At 39.6% G+C, this 21,482-nt stretch overlaps 1 protein-coding gene across 1 annotated transcript in view; it reads left to right on the top strand.

Moving 5' to 3' along the window:
- Nucleotides 1-21,482, top strand: part of LOC149801207 (complement C3-like) — a 333,137-nt gene that overhangs the window by 15,604 nt on the left and 296,051 nt on the right. The window contains exon 2 of the mRNA XM_089955246.1: nucleotides 10,564-10,724. Within this exon, the coding sequence (XP_089811372.1) occupies nucleotides 10,564-10,724 (161 nt within the window). The remainder of the gene's footprint in view (nucleotides 1-10,563; nucleotides 10,725-21,482) is intronic.

Raw genomic sequence — 21,482 nt, 5'->3', positions numbered from 1 at the left:
ATTTAAATTCAATTAATACATCTTCATTTGGAATCAGAATTCATTATTCGGTTTTGTTATTTTAATCATTTTAATGAATACCAGATCATTTGGAATTTAAATTAATAATTTAATCTGTTGAGTTAAATCCTTTCATCTTAGACTACAACATTTTATTTAATACCACGTCATTTGAAAACAGGTATCATCATTTTGTTTGGTTCTTTAAATCATTTCATTTCATACTATGTCATTTTATTAAATACCACGTCATTTGAAATCTGAATTCATTATTTCATTTTTTGGGGGTTCAATCATTTAATTTCATGCTACATCATTTCATATCACACAATAGCACTGGGAACCTGAATTCATCATTCTTTTTGTTGGATTAAATCATTTCATTTCACATTACATCATTTCATTTAATACCACGTCATTTTGAATCTAAATTCATCATTCGGTTTTGTTCGTTAAATCATTTCATGCGACACCACACCATTTGGAATCTGGATTGATCGTTTCGTTTGGTGGGTTAAATCATTTGATTTCATACTACATCATTTGAGTAATATAATTTTGGCAGCGACGGCTGCCCATAGTGTAGCTGTGTAGGGTAGGTGGCAGCTACATTGAGGAATTAGCTGATAGAGAAAACAAATGTCTAGGCTACATATTTCTTTAATGGTTTCTTTTCACTGTACCAGATTCAAATTCAAAAGCTCTCTCTCTCTCTCTCTCTCTCTCTCTCACTGAACTGAACTGAAAAGAAATAAGGTCGCCTATGCATCTGGTGATTTTGCGACCGGTTAAGTCCTGAACTAGTACCATATGCAAAGCCATGGAAACAATGATCAACAACCAAGACACCACCTGGAACACAACCACCTACTCTACGAAAACCAAAGTGGATTTAGAACCAAACGATCCACCATTTACCAGCTAATTAGACAACTGGGGATTTCAAATATCAGATACCAAAACCGAAGGAATGCTTTTCTCACCAACGAATAAAAGACCTACCACATACCCCAAACTTCACCTACAAAACACAGAAATCCAACTTGTTAAAGAAACATACTTCTTGGGAATGCTCCTGAACGAAACTCTCAACTGGAAGCCACACATAACTACCCTAACCAAAAAATGCCAACAAGACATCAACGATTTAAAAATCAGTAAGAAGACAACGTTGGGAGCTGACCAACAAACAATGCTCATGCTCTACAAATCATTAATCGGGGCTAAAGTGGACTACGGTTGCCAAGTGTATGCCTCTGCAAACAATGCTTTGCTCCACAAATTAAACAACATACAGTATAAAGTACTCAGACTATACACGGGGACCCCACCTAACACCTCGCGTGAGGAACTACAAGTACTAACGGGAGATTTTTTTACCACTGCACCTGAGACGAGACTAAGAAATATTCAGATATGCCACAAGAAACTCAATAAACAAAGACACCAACCAATTAAAATAACGATCAAAAAGTGCAACACGCCGTTCAGTCAAAAACTAGTTCCAAACCCCCCAGCAAGTAAAAGAATACATACACTCTTTGAAGCAATTGAACTACCAGGGATTCAAGCTGTACAACACAAAATCAATGATCTTAATCCTTGAAGAAAAAAACACACCCAGAAAAAAAACCCGAATGCCTAGAACCTCTAATCCAACCTGCAAAACCCGCTAAAGACCTTAACAGAAATAAAATACGTCCTCGATGAAAAATACTCTGGATTTCTTAAAATCTACACAGACGGATCCAAATCAAAAGAACTAAACAGGACAGCAGCCGCAATAGTGATACCGGAACACCAATTCGAATTCGGCGCCAGACTCCCCGACGGATGCTCCATCTACACAGCAGAATTCTGGGCAATAAATGGAGCACTCAGTTGGGTTAAAACCCAAAACTACAGCCAGTACGTTATTATACTCAGCCTAGCACAGGAGACATTATGATATCATATTTATATAACTGGATTGATCGTTTCTGGTACACAAATCTGTGTTTCCTACATTAAACTAAATATTTGATATCTCACTAATGAGTTGTCCAGAAAACATGTAAATGATTGCAACATATCTCATCAGACTCACAATCACTCACAACCTCTCCCTCAAAATATAAATGTTAAATAAATGTAGTTTATGTGTAAGGGCTGGTAAAGATTGTCAGAGTTCATGTATAAAATATTTATTTCTTTTAATTAATTATATATATATATATATATATATATATATATATATATATATATATATATATATATATATAAAGTTACTCTTGCTCAGTAGAGAAATTTAACCTACTATCATGTCTCTAATATCGTCAACATTTTCAAAATCTAAAATTAATTGTAAGTCCTGTAAATAATCATTTAATTAATTGGCATAAACACAAATGCACTCACATAGAGCTAGACATGTTAAACCAAATGAGTAATGTCCATAAGGCCATGGGATTAGTGTGCTGTAAAGATTATGCTTGTATTGTTTTAGACTGCCGAAGCAGAACATTTCTTGAAATGTGGATTCTATCCAATATAGACATGTACAAGACTAGAAAATTGGAAAACAGTTGAATCATATCAAATGTCCCTACTAAACTACATTTGGAGCTCATTCGTATTATTAGATACGTTAGGACTTGATACAACATTTAAGACTGTTTGAGATTTCATTTACAACACTGTACGCTATTTGTACCGTTTCTCTTTGTAATTTATGGAAATAAATCATATTTTCAATTATACACACGTTGTTGGTTCTCCCTCTTTCTTGTTACTTATTTTAAGACCATAGAGTTCTACAAATATTAAATTTAGTTAAAGTGTGATTCTTACGAATTTTAGATTCATAACTGATGTTTATTTAGTACGCATCTAGAACGGTAAAAGGGACTGGCGGATTGTGAGACGCAAAGTGAATGAAACTGAATATTTTTAAAACAATTAATGTTTCTTGTTAAAACATGTTCACTGTTTTTCCAGAGTCACGTTTTTCGCAGCTGACCTCTGTTGCACACTGTTAAATATTGTCGGTTGACTGTTGTAAAAAAAAACTGTTGTTGATATAAAGTTAAAGCTGACTGACTGCTTTAAAGCACGTACGTGTTGTTATAATCTTGATTTTGACCATTGTTGGCTTGCCCAATATCACGTTGATGTTGTCAGTCAACATCACTGTAATAATAGCCGTGCCCACATCTCTGCCAAACAAAGATAACAAATCTCAGAATTTATTAACCGTGTAATATGCTCGAATTTTTATAAATTGCCGAATATTAAATATAACATGGTTGATGAAATAATATTTATTTAATGCTTTATTTGGATTCCCTTTGAAATTGTGGTAAAATAATTGTCACACATCAAGTATCCTTTTTCCCCTTTCATTTACTGGTTTAAAGTACCAATGTTACTTTCTTAAGTGTAAATTAGATATTGCCGTAAATTAGATATTGCCGTAAATTATATATTGCCGTAAATTAGATATTGCCGTATATGATGGTTGCCTGTACATACTAATATATCGTCTCTCAATATCGTCTCAGATTAAGATATTTGACCCAGTTTTGAGTAATAAGGAATAGGCTGAATCATTTGACTTGATATGGTAGTCATTTCACCCTTACTAGCAGATTCACTCGTCAGGTGGCCGTGCCAAACTTAATTCTTTGATTGCATTTACATTTTAAAAGGGTAGAGGTTAGGGGAGTGTGTGTTTTTTTGTTGTTGGTATTTTTAAACAATTTTAAAACTGTCGACCGAAGTGTCGCCTGCCACCCCACTTATCTGCTCTTAGGGTATGTTACCTCATGCTACATATAACTGTTATCCTCCATTGTTAGTGAAGGTACGGACTCGCTACTTTTGTTTCCTACGAGTCAATGTGAAGCTACCAGCAAATCAGTGCAGCTTCAGAGTGACATTTGCAAACTAGCTGTTATGGGAGTTACATAACTGTTGTGCTTACGACATTACTGACTAACCAGTAGGGAGACAGCTTTACTACGATCGAAACATCGATAGGCCATTTCAGTCAGGTGGTGACGAAACCTCTGAGGAAGTTTTAGAAATACACGTGAGTTTGATGTGTTTGGTGATTCGTCTCATGTGAAATACACATCATATGTTACAAAAGCTATGGGTACAAGGGACAGCTTTTGTGCCCAAATTTAATGTTACATACACCTGTCTAATATAAAAATTCATAAAAGGATAAATTATATGAGTGAGGTCAAAAAGGTCCAAATTTTTGGATAGGTATATTAAAGCAACATATACAGATATAATTCACTTGATCTGATAAGTGACTGGAAGTTCATAGAATAAAAAGTTGATGCACCCCACCCCCAAATTTTTCAAGCATTTTTGAGAACACGTGTTGCTCACAGTGTAAACACAAACCCTCTCCCTGGGTGATACTTTTGAAATACATTATGTACTTAATCGTTTGAAGCTATTCAAAATAGTTGTCGTGCAGTCAGTTTTTGAGCTACTTACCTTGAACAACGTGTCTTCTACTACAAGTAGCGGGGCCCCAATTGGTTTAAAACCCTCACCGATACGGATCATTGCCATCTCACCTCTGTCTGCGTGGGTTCGAGTCTCAGGTTTGGCCAAGGTGGGTATGTGCGAAAGCTTGCCATTAGCTTCACGTGGGTCGGTGGTTCTTTCCGGTTTTTCCCGTGTTCTTCCTCTACCATTTATACTAGTCGCCATGTCTAGCTTATAGTGTGCTGAAAAATGGCGTTTAAGCCTACAACATCAACAGCAGCAACAACAACAAAGCTATAAGTAGTTAGCTCTGCTTTCTAGCCTACTATTGGTATTTCAACTTGCTACATACTGTGCAATGACCACGTGATGTGCACGTGCCTCGTATCCATTTCAAGAACACCACAAGCCAGAAAGACCAAAGACCAAATTCACAAATATGTCCAAACCGCTCAGAAAGTCACACCATACCCTAAAGTTAAGAAATTTGCACGAAACTGTCCCCTGCAACCTATGGCCGAGATTGTTCCGATTGTTACTTTGTCTCCTTCCGCTGCTATATTGCTGCTCAGGAACGAAAGTAGTTCAGCATATAATTCTCATTGGCGACGATTACATCAGTGGTTTCTTTCTCAACTTGACGTAAAAGGCCAAAGATATTCCGACTGAGGTTTATAATTTAACTTTGAAAACCAACTGTTATAGGAATAAAGTCACTTATGTGCGAATGACGTCACTGACTAACCAGTACATTAAGCCGCGGTTGTGGTGACGATATATTTCTACTGGATACGCGACCGCACAGCGTCATTTACATCAACAAATGAGTTACCGATTAAACTATGTTGACATGATTAAGGCGACATGACAAAATTTATAAACTTAGGTTGTTGTATTGTGACAGTAAGTCAATATAAATATACCAATTTATGTTTATCTAAACAAATTGCAATTTATAGCGTGCCTTGTTGACGTAACTGACGTTGCCTTTATCGTTTTTACTACAGAAATATCTCAAGTAAATTGCAGATTAATACTTCCACAGATATTTGCCAATTTAGGACGAGCACCAGCGAGAAAGGCAACCACGCAACAATTATACTGTGAAAAAAGGAGGCAGATTTTTTCATGTTTGGAACAAACAGCGTCACCGACACCCAACCAGCTTAATCAAAGAATAAAGCTGCACAATAGCATGCTTCATCAAAGAAATAAGTTGCACAATAGAAACGTTTCAGTATTACTATATTTTGTAAGACAAGTCAAATTTCAAAATAAAAGGCATCCCTCTATCTTCAATAAAAGCCATGATATTGAAGCGATACCTGCCAATATATTTCTTTATCAACTTTAACGAAACTTAAATGTGCACTAATTACTCACATCAAATTTATAGTAACTATTCCAAAAAATCTACTGGCCTGAGCGCTTTTGGACAAACTACTAACTGTACGGAAAAATGGGAACCAGTCTGGAAATGGGTGGGGAAAATGGGAACCAGTCTGTTAATGGGTGGAAAAATGGGAATCAGTCTGGAAATGGGTTGAAAAATGGGAACCAGTCTGGAAATGGGTGGAAAAATGGGAACCAGTCTGGAAATCGGTTGAAAAATGGGAACCAGTCTGGAAATGGGTGCGAAAATGGGAATCAGTCTGGAAAAGGGTGGAAAAATGGGAATCAGTCTGGAAATGGGTGAAGATAAAGTAGAGTATATATGGGTTAGGCTGGCCAGGATTGGTTGATAACGAAAAATATTTTTTAGGAAAAGGAATCTCTCGAAAACTTATCCTAGTTGTAACTGGAAAAAGAGACATTATCTTATTGATGGAATTTCAGTCCTTTAACAGTCTTGAGTTTGGAAAACTCATTTCTGAAATTAGCACCTGACTCTTTGGTGCGGATTTGAAAGCAGATGTTTCAAACAACTGTAGGTCTAGAAAATGCCGCGGCTCATATCTGGTTTAATCGATACCGATATATATATATATATATATATATATATATATATATATATATATATATATATATATATATATATATATAAGAAATTTAATGAATTTTTAATATCATAGTGTTTGTATATGTTTACTATGGGAACTAAATTAGTACCATGAGTCCTATAGAGACATATGATTAGAAAAGACACACAAACTGGCATAAAATGAACAATAACACCGTAGAATATGATCTGCTCAAACCTTTGATAAAAGACCAAAATAAGTATTTCAACACGGTACAAAGGGAGGCAAAGCAAAGATCTGATAATGGAAGCAGTACGAAAGGATAAGTTGCCACTAACCTCTTAAAACAGAAATTAAAAGAAAATCTTCAACGTATACACTTCATCCAGACATCCCAACGAGTACACTTCATCCAGACATCTCAACGTATACACTTCATCCAGACATCCCAACGTATACACTTCATCCAGACATCCCATACCTGTGAATCGTTCCAAATTACCGGCAGTATTGAAGTGTGTGAACCTCTCAGACAATCTTCGTTCATAAACCAGTGTAACTTAGTGCCAGCAGAAATTTGTCTGGGTACATTCTTGTCAGATCGAGACTGAAGCCACCTTTAAACAAAATATCCAACGGCACATTTCAGTCCTGAGGCCAGTACATGACAAAAATAAACATAGTTAAGTTGAAAAGATACTCATTCTTAGTTGTACCTTAATTTGCAGAAAAGAAAATGTGACCTATCTCATCACATCTAGAATATATGGCATAAAGAAAAATGCGGTGTCTATGGTATGCAGTATGTTATAAAAATGTGTGTATCGCATGCAGCATGTTGGAGAAATGCAATGTATATGTGTCATGTATATCTATACTTTTTGTAACTCATACCACATTTTTCATCTAATTTTTGTAATTTTTATTAATGGTTGTAAGTTGTACAGATTTGTTAGATTTTGCCTACGTGACTAGGGTCTGTATTAGAAATATTAAGAGCGTAAAAATACACAGGATCTATGAATAGATGCTTACATATGCGTTGACAATTACTAATGATAATCCTAATAATCAGACTTGATGACGAGTTTGGGTTAATTTCTCATTGGCTGGTGGAGTTTGGACGGTTCTAGAAGGATTAAGTTAGTTCCCATTGGTTGGGCTAGATCACATGAATAGACGATTTCGAAATAACTTGAGTAGTAATATCCGTCACGGGGAGTTATGTTGTGAAATATAATCGTAATTTGATGGTATATATAAGAAGAGAACTGAGCAGTCAGATTAAATCCTATTTTGGAGTCATCCTAAACGTTTGCGTTCCTGTTGTAAGTCTGCAGACGTGTTTTATGTTATATTGAGATATTATTCGAGAGGAGAAACATTTGTTTGGACTGTTCAGTGGAAATAGAAAGAGTTCATTATTCTGGACTATAATATTATTCTTTAACTGTTGTGAATTATTCAAATTCTGGGCGTACCAGTACATTTCCAAATTTGAAATTACTACTGAACATTTAATTTTTTTACTATCAAAGAACTTTTCCAAGTTTTTTTTTTTTTGGATTCACTTGATAATACTCTAAGTTCCTCTCAAGTTTTCATGTGCAGCATTGACCATTAAACTGTTTGCTAAGTTTTACAAAACTTGTTGGTTTTGCTTCGTTCTATTTCTTAGTTTATGACCACAGAGTCGTAACAATATGGCATGCAACATGTTGGACAAATGCAGTTGTATGTGGCACGTAGTATGTAGAGGCAATGCAGTGTATGTGGCACGCAGTTTGTTGGACAAACGCAGTGTTATGTGGCACATAGTATGCTGAAGAAATGTAGCGCATATGGCACGTATTATGTTGGACAAATGCCGTGTATGTGGCATAAGGTATGTTGGCAAAATGGAATAATTTAGTAGAATGATCGGTCTCCACAGATTCGAATGAATGACCAAAAGGTTGAAAATCTAAGTCTGCTGAATGAAAATTTTCTATTCACTAGTCACACTTTCAACGATATCGTCAGTATCGGAAATTGCCCTCAATCTTTACTGGAATCTAGAAGCTAGGGCAGAAAAGGAGACATATTTGATTCCAGGATCTAATTAAATTTTTACGTAAATAGGGAATCAAAAGAAATACCTACCACAGTGAAATTATATACGTATTGACATGTGGTCCAATCATTATTCCCACATGGCATTATCGTTTGTTCGTCACTGTCCTTTTTCAGTTATTCTTGTCTATAAATGATTTTGTAAAAATGATGATGTTGTTGTTGTTATGGGTTTAACTCCATTTTCAAGACATAATAGGCTATACATAGCGGCCAGCAGATATGGTGGAGGAAGAACCCGGGAAACCCCCGGGAAAAATCAGAGACCCACGGGACGCTACTGGCAGACTTTCTCATATACCCACGTAGGCCGAGCCCGACATTCTAACCCACGTGGACGAAGATGAGATGTCAGTGATCTCAAAAGGTGTTTTTTTTTAGAAAACGCAGCCACCGTGAACCACCGTAAATATATGTAAAACATTTAGTATAATATGTTAAATTCTTTATAATTACGTCATTTATGTCTTAATTGTATCGTGTGTGTTTGTTTGTGTGTGTATCTGTGTGCTTTTGTAATTTGTTGCTAATAACTAGATAGGTTGTTGTGTGTCGTATGACTTGCAATTAAATTAAAAAACTTTTTTTATTGATACACGATCTAATTGATTGACCCATATTAAAGAACAAATCACAGAAAACTCTTATTAGAGACTAAATGTTTGTTTTGATCAAAACTATGGCAGTCCAGCACTTACGTGTGTAACACATGTAATAATAATAATAATAATAATAAAACGTTGACCCATTTTTATAAGTATTGTCATTTTCACCTATTTATTTACAATGTTCACCTGTTATTACAACGTACAAACATTGTGCGCACACACACACACACACACACACACATATATATATATATATATATATATATATATATATATATATATATATATATATATATATATATATATATATATATATATATATATAGAACCATGTATGCTTAATTTTTCTCAAGTCACTGTACTAGAAAAGGTTAGAAAATGTCCTGGTTTCTATCATATGTGACTAGAGAAAAATTAAACATACATGGTCCAAACAAAACGTGCAAAACAGAGATTGTCATTTTTATCTCATCACATGGAAGATTTGTAGCATTCAGTATGTCGGAGAAACTGAAAAGCTACACAAAACGATCAACCTTCATCGATCTGAATGGATGAAAAAGAAGCTGTACAGAACACTTCTCCTCTCCTGGTCACATCTCAGAGACATAACACTTATTGCAATTGCTCACAACCCCAACTGGAGTCCCCAAACTAGGAAAGAAAAGGGATCTTACTGGATACGCCGTCTTAGAACACTGAAACCATGCGGTTTAAAACAAGAAGACTAGAAAAATGCATTCTTGCACAAATACAATTATTTTTTACAGAAGACAAATTTTCTTTTAAATAATTCTCTGAATTTGCTTAAATAGCATATGACTACTATAACAATTAAATATCCGGGATATAATTTGCACTTACATAAATTTACATAAAATGACAGATGTCGTTATGGCTCATCAATTTCTACGTCAATACAAATATGTTCCAGTATCAGCAACAAGCTCAAATAAATTAGATGACACATAACAGAGTTAAAAGGTTGAATTCCTGTAAAAACAGTCATGTAAAGTTTCGCAAACATAATTTTTTCTGTTTTATTTTTTTGTCTTGTCTATGTTTTGTATTTGCCTTTGAAAAGGACTCATTAAAGAGTCGAAAGCGCTCAGGCCAGCCAGATACTAGTTTCGCATTTTTTATTGTCAGTTTATTGTATTTATCTTAATCAATCCCCAACACACGTGATCCCTTGCTGGATCCAGGGCACTTGAAAAGATTGTTATTCGCCATATGATTTTTATTCTTTACACACACACACACACACACACACACAGACACACACACACACGCCATGGAGTTACACCCGCCTGATTTGTTGTTTATAATTTTGAACTGTTATTGCAATGTAAAGACATTGCTAAATTCACTTTTTCACAAACCCTATTTCATTTCAGCGCAAATGAATATTACCTTCTCGCGGCCCCAAAGTATCTGAGATTTGGCGTGGATGAAACATTGTCAGTGAGCTACCACGGAAATGGACAACTGGATGTGACGATTCTCCTTCGTCACAGGATCAACGAATTCTCAGTTCGTCAGGTTACCCTTCGACAAGGTGAATATATTATTATACTTCACTGTGTTACGTCGTAGCAGGCCTGCCTTAAAAACACTGCTTGTGTATAATCGTCAGTAGTAGTATAAGGGGTGAGATTAGCGACAATGGGAATTAGCATTAAAAACACCCCCTGGGTAAGATTAGCGACAATGGAAATTTAACATTAACCACCCTGGGTAAGATTAGCGACAATGGAAATTTAACATGGGCAAAAAACCCTGGGTAAGATTAGCGACAATGGAATTTAACATTGGAGAAAGAAAAAAAAAAGGAAATATTGATTTTAGCGACAAAGGCATTCGAACAATGGAAACAAAATATCGATTCTAGGGACAAAGGCAATTGAACATGGGGAATAGAGTTTGGGTCTGTCTAGGGACAAGGGGAATTGAACATGGGAATAGAGTTTGGGTTTGTCTAGGGACAAAGGGGAATTGAACATGTTAGAAAAAAAAAACTACTTTAGGGACAAGGGGAATTGAACATGGGATTATTTTTTTTTTAAAAAAATTTATAAAGGGGTAGGTAATGGAAAGTCATTCTCTTTTCGAGAAATATGGGTGGCCCTGAAAAGGGCCTTTGGGTTTTTTCTTCTTCTTCTTCTAACTCCTTAACTTCTTCCACCATCCTCTTATTTTTTCCATCATTCCTTTCTTCTTCTTCTTTTCTGTTTCCGGCATCCAGTCCGGGTGACCCATGGCTCGGAACTTCTCTTGGATTTTCATCCAGTTCGAGTTTAGTTTCTCTAGTTCTTCCTTTTTCTTTCTATTTTCTTCTTCTTTTCTTTCCTTTGACCACTTTTCTTTGATCTTCTTGACCTCTTCGGTCAGCACATTTCTCATTACTTCTTCGGCTTTCCTAAGCTTGTCTAAGCCCCACTTCACAAAAGACCAATCTGTCCATTCTAGAATGTCTTCTAAATAACACCTTACACTCGTCACATAAACTATGGCTTCTTTCAACTTACCCACTTTAACATACGGTGGGTTAATTAAACCTCTGATTCTCTTCTCCTCATCCTCTATCATTTCTTTTACAATATTGATGGCTAAGTGGAGGCTGGTTACTTGTCTTGAGACGAAGTCTTTTGTCACTGCATGCCTCCATTCCTGTTCAAGCCTTTCTGCTACATTCAATCCATCCACCATCCAATACCAACTTCCCATAAGGTTGTTATACAAAGCTGAAGCTGCTGGCATCTTCTTGTTTGCTTATTCCGTAGAATGGGCTCCAATGGCAAACACTGTTAGTTTTATACTTAAAGCGCGGACGTGATTGAAAACATCCCCCAGATATAAAATTGATCTTACCTAGATCATGACCAAACAACGCGCGGACGTGAAGGTAAACATCCCCCTACTTTCTCATGTCATATAATCTACTATCCACATACGTGAACCAGCAATCAACAAACCCCACATCTACTATTTACACACGCAAATCATTAAAACAAAATCCATAATCTACTATCCACACAATCATACATGAAAGGTTACAAAGCCCGAACTATACTCTCCACATACGCTAAGAAACAATAAACAAAACCATAATCTACTATTCACACCCACGTACTTGAGTGCTTACAAACACAAACACACAAACACATACCCTCACACTAAAAAAAAGAGTGAGTGTTTATATTCACACTACTCTACCTACACACATTGGCAAATTGATGGTTATTTCTTTTCTTGAGTATTGGGTAGCCCTTAAAAGGGCTGTTTGTTTTTGAACTCCAGATGCACCTATCTAATGATGGCACCTTCCTGGCCTGGCGCCACACACGCATCTTCTTCCCCAGTCTCCTTTCACCTTTCTTCTTGGGAGCGCAGAGGGAGGATGATTCGCCTCAGCACCCCAATCCTCTGTCTCTGGAATATTGTACGACATCCTCTCTCCTATTTTCTTTTCCTCCTCTTCCCTCTGTCTTCTCTCCTCCTCTTCCTTCTTTATTCTTTCCTCTTCTACTATAGCCTCCGCGGCCAGTTCATTTAACAGGCGCCTGACATATTCCAGATGTATCTGGAGTTCAAGAAGTTTGTTTATTCTGCTATTCATTCTGGAGTTGATCAATCAACAAGGGTAGCTAGATTGCCCAGCGAGTTTCAATTTATAGTGAAAGCGCGGACGTGAAGGAAAACATCCCCCTAAAAAACATAAAATTGATCTTACCTAGATCATGACCAAAACAACGCGCGGACCTAAAAGAAACACTTACTCACTTTTTTATACTACCCATTCCTATTCTAAAAAATTTTTTCCATTAATCACTTCAATAGACTATCCACATACGCAAAGCAATCCAATCAAACCCCCCAAATCTACTCTCCTCACACCTCAAACACCAAAAAACATCATCTTAATCTACTATCCACACCAACCTACTTCATCCGTTACAAACACAAACACACAAACACACAAACACATACACTCTTACTATTAAAAAAGAGTTAGTGTTTATATTCACACTACTCTACCTACGCACACTGGCAAATTGATGGTTATTTCTTTTCTAGAGTATTGGGTAGCCCTAAAAAGGGCTGTTTCTTTTGTCTTTTTTTGTTTGCTATGGCAATCGTTTAGTTTCTAAGAATGCGATGTCCTCTGAGGATAGACTTTCTGGCAATAGGTCTGCTTCTTCGGAAAGAGAAGAAGAACTCTTTGGTGTCGATACGACAATCGACAAAGCCTCTGTCAGGTTCAGGTTGCTGTTGCTGCTGCTGTTGCTGTTGTTGTTGCTGTTGCTGCTGCTGTCTCTGAAGTCTGTACTTCTCTGTCCATTCTTCTTTCTCCCTGTTCACTTCTTCTCTGAAGAGGCCTTCTATCAGGTCTTCAGTAACTTTTAACATTCTCACATTCTCTATCTCTTCTGGCTTCGGTATCAGACTGTGTCTGACCCTATGCAAATTCACGTAGGCTTCGTTTAGCTTAGCTAGTTTGGAGCACATCTTCGTAGGAGGATGAGTAGACAATAGATGGTTAGACTGGAAACAACCCGGTTCTTAAAGTCAAAGCGCGGACGTGAAGGAAAACATCCCTCTACGGTTTTCGAGCCGCAACGTTCAATGAGTGTCATGAGAGGGATAGTAAGAAGTCAAAGAGCATAAATCAACATTCTTATAACCAAACAAACCACAAAGGCATTTTTTTTCAAAACACAATATTTTTTATTCAAAATCACTTAACATTAACCAACAACTCTAACATTTTTTAACAATAATCCAACAATATAACATCAAACATCTTTTTCAAATGACAAACATTTTTTTTCAATTTACACTCTACTTTAAACAGGGTTGGCAACGTTGTGAATGAAATTGTGATTTCCTCTGTTGCAAGTCATTGAGTCATGGATGGACACTACGTTTCCTAGCTGAAGACAACAAAATAAGCATACTAGTCACAAAATCAACGATTTACTTTCTCATCGTTTCTGAAAAATCACGATCAAAATAAGTCACTAAATGTTCTTTTGCTGATAATAAGTGATCAATTTCGATCTCGACTTTCTCTTTGAATTTGTCAAAGAGGGCATTGATGTAATGGATGTCTCGAGTCGTTAATGGAGGACAGAAATGTTCACGCAAGTCTTTATACCACCAACGTAACACGTCTTTTTTAAACAGACTCCAAGCTTCGTCCAGATATTCGTTGAATTTTTCTTCTTGACTGATGTTTTGACATCCATAGTAATCATGCTTCATCCATATCGTAATTGTGTCTGCCAGGTATGTAGCACAGTAGGAGACCAATTGATGTTCTTGTTCTGGACATCTCGACTTGATCACGATGTCCTTTTCGTCTTTGTGTTGGGATTCTCCTTCCACGGTCTCCTCACATTCCATCTTCAAAGCTTCTCCACTAGGTAAAGAGGGAGAACAGTCTTCCATAGCTTCTAATAGTCTAGAATGACTTCTCTCAAACTATTGATTTCTATGGTATTATCGAATTCTGCATACAGGATGACGTTCACTGTCTCGTCCAGTGGCTTTGCAAACTGAAGTTCCACACGAATCTGGCCAGATTTTATAGGGTGGAAATGTCCCTCGTCGCTGCCTTGGTCTGGAGTGAAATCGAAAGCCCACAAAGCGTAGCCTCCTGCATAATCCTCGTACGTAATGCCGTGACTGGTGTTGGTTCCTAACTGTCCCGTGGCTTCGTACAGGGACAAGTACGACCTCAAGTAATTCTTCTCTTTAAAGTTAGGTTCGAAAGGTCGGGTACACAAGGTCTTGCCATCGCGACTGACTTCGATCTTGGACACGTCAAAGTGTTGAAAGTAGAAAGGATTTTTAGCGATAGCTCCGTTGAAGGCTGTATTCTCGACCATACCAACAATCAAATGTTTGGGTAACTGTCCTTGGAACAGATGATCTTCAATCATGGATCGCTGTCCCCTAGGAATGGTGAAGGTTTTCACTTCTACGCGTCGGATCGGATACTTGGCGGTCGTTCTGCTCAACGTCTGACTGATGTCGTTTCCCACTTTAGGTAACACTTCCACACGGCGTACGTAGAGTCTGGCTTCTTGGATTTTGGTTTTGTAATTATCGTCACTATCAGCTATTAAATGGAAAGCGGCACTGCTGCGATTCAGTCTCAGGCGGACATCCACCCCGTTCAGCAAATACTTTTCTTGCAACCACATGTCCAAATGCAAACGATCCATCAGTTCTAAACTGTGTCCGTCTTTGATTCTGTCTCTTCGTTCTACAAATCCCGCATTGTGGTCTTTGGCTGTATCAGTTTTGAATGTTTCAAATTCGCCTGCATCGTCAGCTTCCCATACCACACAGGCATTGAGATGAGTGTTCTTGGCGTTTATTCCGTACGTCAAGAGATTTTCCAGGTACGCTCGATAAGGGTAATATCCATGCTGCTACTGACTAGTTTGTTATTCAAGTACAAGTCCACTCCGCTAAACAAGGAATGCATGACATTGTTGACGGGAGCTACTGGCTCAGTGTCTATAGCATTTCCATCCTTATCTTGAACTTTGACTTTCAAGTACAAGTAACTGCTATTCAAATCGATGTAATCTTCGGGCTGTCCTTTGATTTCAAACTCGATGGGAGCGGAATCGGTCAATGAGGAGACGGGATGAAATTCCACCCACTGGGATTCTTGCATGGTCATCATGGCGGGTGGCATGGCAAACAGATCCAGTTCCGTCTTGGAACAGGCGCAAGACTCTCGGTGCATCATTTTTTTTTTTTGTTGCTGTGTCTCAATAATCGAAAACGTCTAAGTCTCGAACGGTTCTTCTTTTCTTTGCCTTTCTAGCTTGAAGTCTGGTGAAAGGGTGTTTTCTTCGTCGTCTCTTTCTGCCTTGTCCTTGCTGAATGCCTGACTCGGTAGCGTGCAGGGCATTTATAGGTGTTTCGCGTCGGCCCAAAAGGTCTTTGCCTGTTTGCAGCAAGACATTTTTGCCTGCCCTCATGAAGGCTTCTTTAGGGTTTTGTTTGTCGATGATGACATTTTGGAGAAATTCTTTGCCTTGCGTCAGTGCCGCATCTTTCAAGGCGTGCAATCCGCGTGTCACCATCGGTTTCAACACTGGGGCCACCGAACGAAAGGCCGATTTTAACATATCTCCTAAACCGTGTCCTCGCTGTCGAGCAACCCATCGATACACTGGATACATGACTTACGAGTCGTGAGAGAACCGTTTTCGAAAATGGAGTTTCACCGTGACTTTTCCTTTGGTGAATGGAATATTTTGTCCCAAATCTCCTTTTATAGCAATGTTGACCGTGTCCAAATACGACTTGCTGACAGGCAAATAATGAGGATGCACAAATTTCCGGTGGACGTGATAGGTGTTTCCACCTTCCTGGTCACTGGTCGTGGTACTATCCACTTTGAAAGGAATGACACGCAGTAACGGCACAGAGGTGTGTCCCACCACGTTATACTCCACCACATCGGAGTACACGAACATCAAATTCAGTCCTTGGTTCAGTTCTACAGGGAATCGAAAAAACTTGTAAAATTCCGTATTGCTGTTGATCTTCGGTTTAAAATTTGGAGCCATTTTTGTGTCTCCACCTAAAATATCAAACAAGTCACGATTAAAACTGATGGACAACGTTTGGGTATCCTGAAATTTCATCAGTAAGCGACGAGCCACTTTATGGTACTCCAGGGTGACACTTTTTTTTACTCTGTTCAGGGCTTTGCCAAAGGCTAACTCGAACCTGGAAGTAATGGTGTCCACCAAATGTTGACCACTAAAAGAAAACCCTGCCGGAATTTTCAAGGTGTAGATATTGAAGGGTGAATTGTTGGATGGTCTTGTGTCCCCTGAAAACCCGATGTCATTCATGGCTTCTTGTAATTGTTGGTTCAGGATTTCGACCTCAAAAGTGTTTTGCTTTTCGGTGATGTTTTGGATTTGTGTAGGGTGAATCATTTCTACCAAAGCCACTTCCCAATGGGCATCGTGATCTAACTGGATGGCTTGAGGTAATTTGGCCGTGTAACAGCACAACGTGTTGTTGGGGAACACCTCCATGGAACTGTCACTGGGTAAGGTTAAGTAAAATTGGTTTTGGTGACTCATAATTCCAGAGTTCTGTGGCTGTCCGAGGGGTTAGTGGATGTCAGAGGCGTGTCTCCGCCCAAAATGGTTCTGGTTGTGATTGTTGTTGGAGTGGTGACTGGCACTGGCACTGGACACAAGGTTCCCGTGGTTCCCGTTCGAGGAAAATTTCAGGGAGGGATTAGGAAGCAGGTAACCGATGCAACTGCTCAATAAAATGGTCCACAATTGTTTGTCTCCTTGTTGCAAACTCAAATTGGCAATGGCTGCCCCGATGACACAATACACCACGAAGATTTGGCAGAAAAAGACGATTTGCGTTTTAGGCACACGTTCTCCACACCACACCCACAACGGTTGTTTTTGTAAATCTTGCACAGAAGAACTACGTGAAGGAGGAGTGGTTGACGTAGCTGCGTCTGTGTGAAAGGGCATGATGGTCACTTCTTTTTATAGTCGATGACTTGCGAAGCGTCGATCCAAGAATCAAAACTGGGTGGATATCCTTTCCAACGTACTTTCACTTCTTTGACACGTCGTTTGCCCACTTTACTGGTTCTGCGTTCGAGAATGCTTTCGATGTCGTACACGTCGTCTTCTTTTTTGGTGACACGTTGTAACTCGGGCAAATAAAACGTTCCTTTGAGCACTTCTCCATTCATGTCTTCCAATTTATAGACGGCAGGATGACGACCATGCACTCGTCCAGTGACACGAAACAATTCGGTCGTCCAGTTAGGTAAGTAACCTTTGTCGAAAGTGCGTTTGGTTTTGCCAATACGCACCCAATCTCCTACGGCCAACTCTCCACTTTTCTTGGGGACAACCCTCGTCGGGGACGTACCAAACAGACGCTCAAACACCAACACTTCGTTGTCGGGAGTCACGTCTAGCGGGGCACGTCCGATGCTTCGACGGTAAGATTGGTTGTACGCTTGCACCAGGTGCGGTAAGATGTCGATGTACTTCAGAGTGTGGTGATGCGTAAAATATTTCCACATGCGTTCTTTCAATGTGCGTTGAAAACGTTCCACGATGCTGGCTTTGGTTTCGGGATTCTCGGTGGTAAAAAAATGAATGTCACGTTTCTTTAATTCTTTTTGGAAAGCTTGGTTCAGAAATTCGGTGCCTTTGTCCGTTTGCCATCGAAGAGGGTGACGGCCACTTTGTTTCAACACTCGTTGCAGGGCTCGCACTAACTCGCTGCTCGATTTGGAAGTCAAGGGCACGACCCAGGCAAATTTGGAAAAGACGTCGATGACACAAAACAAATATTTGTAGCCACGATTGTAGCTGGCCAAATGAGAGACATCGGCTAAATCGGCTTGCCATTGATGATCGATGCCTTCCACTCGGGTGCGACTTCTGGCAAACTTGCGTCGAATGGGTTTGTGTAAAGTGTAGGTAGCTTGTTCTTGTAACCATCGTTGCACTTGTAAACGGAGACTTTTCGGTCGCGTTTTGGCAGCACGATACAATTTTCGAACTCCTGCGTAACCTGCAGGATGGGAGGGATCGTAGTAAATGCTGCCTAAGACTTTTTCCATTTTTTGTGTTGGTTGGTGTGTTAATAAGACACCCACTATTGGAGGATGCTACTCTTTTTCCCTTGGGGTATTTTCTTGGATTGCAATGCTTTGCGTGGGCGACCGGCAATAGGTGTTGAAGAGGAGGATGTCTGAGCGGGAGATATCGGTTCTTGTTTCACTTCTGTCTTCACTTCTGTCTTCACTTTCTTTTTCTCTTGTGATGAAGAAGGGGTGGCCATCATCTTTTTAATCCATCCAATTCTGGAGGTAGGTGGTGTTGTTAACTTGCGTACTTTTTCTGGTGGAGTTTGAAACCCTTCTTCTTCTTCTCCTTTTTCTGTCTTGGTCACTGGTAGTGGTGGTACTGGTACTGGTACTGGTACTGGTGATGGTGCTGGACTTTTCATCAAGGTCTTAAAATCTTTCAGAGTGGGTAGAGCCGTTTCGTCTAAAGCTTTCTGGTGAAAGAGTTGCAATCGTTGCAAGAGTTGACCGTACTTTTGCGATTTTTCTGTTTCGGACAAATCTTGGCGATCCATCAAGGACTGCAATTCGTGTTGTAACTGGGACATCTCGCTCAAATGGGGATTGGGAGGTAAATGCGGGGTGCGTTGTTCTTGCCACTGATGGTATTCCATCCATCGTTTGTAAGGCACTAAAGCTAGTTTTCGTCCTTCCATGGAGTTGTCAGGGGTCGATTCTGAAATCTTGGGACTTCCGAGGGCCTTTTTATCTTGCTCCCACCAGTCCTCCCAACATGGTTCCCAAGACTCCTTTCAGTAAGGGGCCTAACAAGAGAGGTAAAATGCCTCCACGTTGGACCAACATCTTCTTTTTTTGACGAATCGGAATTTTCTTTTGAACCATTTGGCGAAGAACGTGACGATGTTTGCTTAAGCATTGTTTCTGGTGTTTGGACAAAGGGATCGTGCATTTCAAGACGTTCAAACAACATTCGCACACGGTATCGATGACCTCTTTGGAGGCCGATTGAATGAGTTTTTTTCGTAGGGGTGGAGAAGCTTTGGACAGGACAGATAACATGTCCCCATGTTTGATTAAACGTGGTGGTAGTCCTTTTCTTTTCTTTCCTTGGGGTTTTCTGGAGGGTGACATCTTTGAGTCTTCAGGAGCACCAAAAAACACTGATACCCTACTTGGTCACACACCTTTTTTATACTGGAACGCGTCGCCACTGATTGTCTTTACGTCGTATCAATTTGAGGACAGGCATGACACGTCGTGCAGGGGTACGTAACGGACTAAATCGAGCCAGTTCTTGCTTGGACAAATCCAGTAAACTTTGTAACATGCCCGATCTTTCTTGAACTTTGATTTTGGGAGAAGGTACTTTGTGAGCAGCAGCCACTTCCACTAAATTGGAGGGTCCTACCACTGGGGAAGTAATTTTTGGGGTCATCAACGGAGAAGTTCTTGGTGTGATCAACGTCTCCAAGTACTCTTCAGTTCTTGGTGTCATCAACGGAGAAGTGGATGAACGTGAGGCTGCCGGAGATGCGGTCACCGCCGTCGCAGGTCGTGGTTTGCGAGTGTAAAGTTGCGTCCTGGCCGAAGTGCCTCTCTTGCGACTAGTTTTCTTCTGTGGACTTTTCCTTTTCTGGGGACTTTTTCTCTGTTTCTTTTTCTGGGGGCTTCTTTTCTTTTTCTGGGGTGGTGTCTGGTCAGAGGAGGGTCCCGCCACTGGAGAAGTTATTCTTGGGGACCTGGTCTTTTTCGTCTTCTTGGGGCTTCGTTGGACTTTTTTCTTGGGGAGAAGTTTGGGGGCATTAGGATCCCATCTTAAGAGAGAGCGAATGATGACCCCTCCTAGAGTACCGCTCCCTCCAGGTTTCAAAATGATTTGTTTTTTGGTTTGAGTGTCGATGCGGGGATCGGCCAGTTGGACCAAAGCGACTTTGTTTCGATCGAGAAAGCGTTTGGTTTGATGAGGAATCTGAATGATTCCTTGGAGTAATTGACGTGCCGTCACCGTGAACCATCGTAAGACTTCTTTGAGACTAGCTTCTAAGACACGAGCTCGTATTTGTGGATTTTTTTCTCGACTGATGCCATACAAGGCACGAATCAATTTGACGGGAAGATGCGACTGAAGGGACGTCATGTTGACGCTGTGTGAGACACACGAAAAGGGTCTGAGGTTTTTATAGATTTTTTTTGTGGAGTGAAATTAAGTCGAGGACGGAGACGTGTACAGGACAGGCCCTCCGTCTTGGCACCAGTGGTGAAACAAGTGGGTACGAAATCGCAAATCCTCGGGGGTCGTAGGTTTCAAATCGACGAGTAAATAGGCGTGTGGAGTTTGAGTGGCATCGTCGTACGCCTGAGTCAGCCAAGGCGTTCCTAACTGTTCGGCTAAGACTTGCACTTGCGATTTATCTCGAGGGCTTTTAAACAAGACCACGTAATGCGCATTGAGACTGATGGTGCGATGGGCTTTACTTTGTTGAAACAAATTTTGGGTGATGTAAACGACACTGGCATTACGGTGATGCCCTTTGCGCGTGAACCACAGTTTAATTTCTTCTTCGTCTTCTCCTAACATGTCGTCAAAAATGACCAAATGGGTTAGACGGGAGTCAGAGACGATGCCGTCGTCTTCTTTAGGAATGCCTTCCACAAACACGATGGAATCGCCTTGACTTTCTCGCAAGAGGCTGTACGCCG

The sequence above is a fragment of the Sinohyriopsis cumingii genome, chromosome 4, assembly GCF_028554795.1.
Source record: "Sinohyriopsis cumingii isolate HCF-2022 chromosome 4, ASM2855479v2, whole genome shotgun sequence".
Lineage (NCBI taxonomy): Eukaryota > Metazoa > Mollusca > Bivalvia > Unionida > Unionidae > Sinohyriopsis > Sinohyriopsis cumingii.
This window is presented reverse-complemented; position numbering and strand designations above follow the sequence as displayed.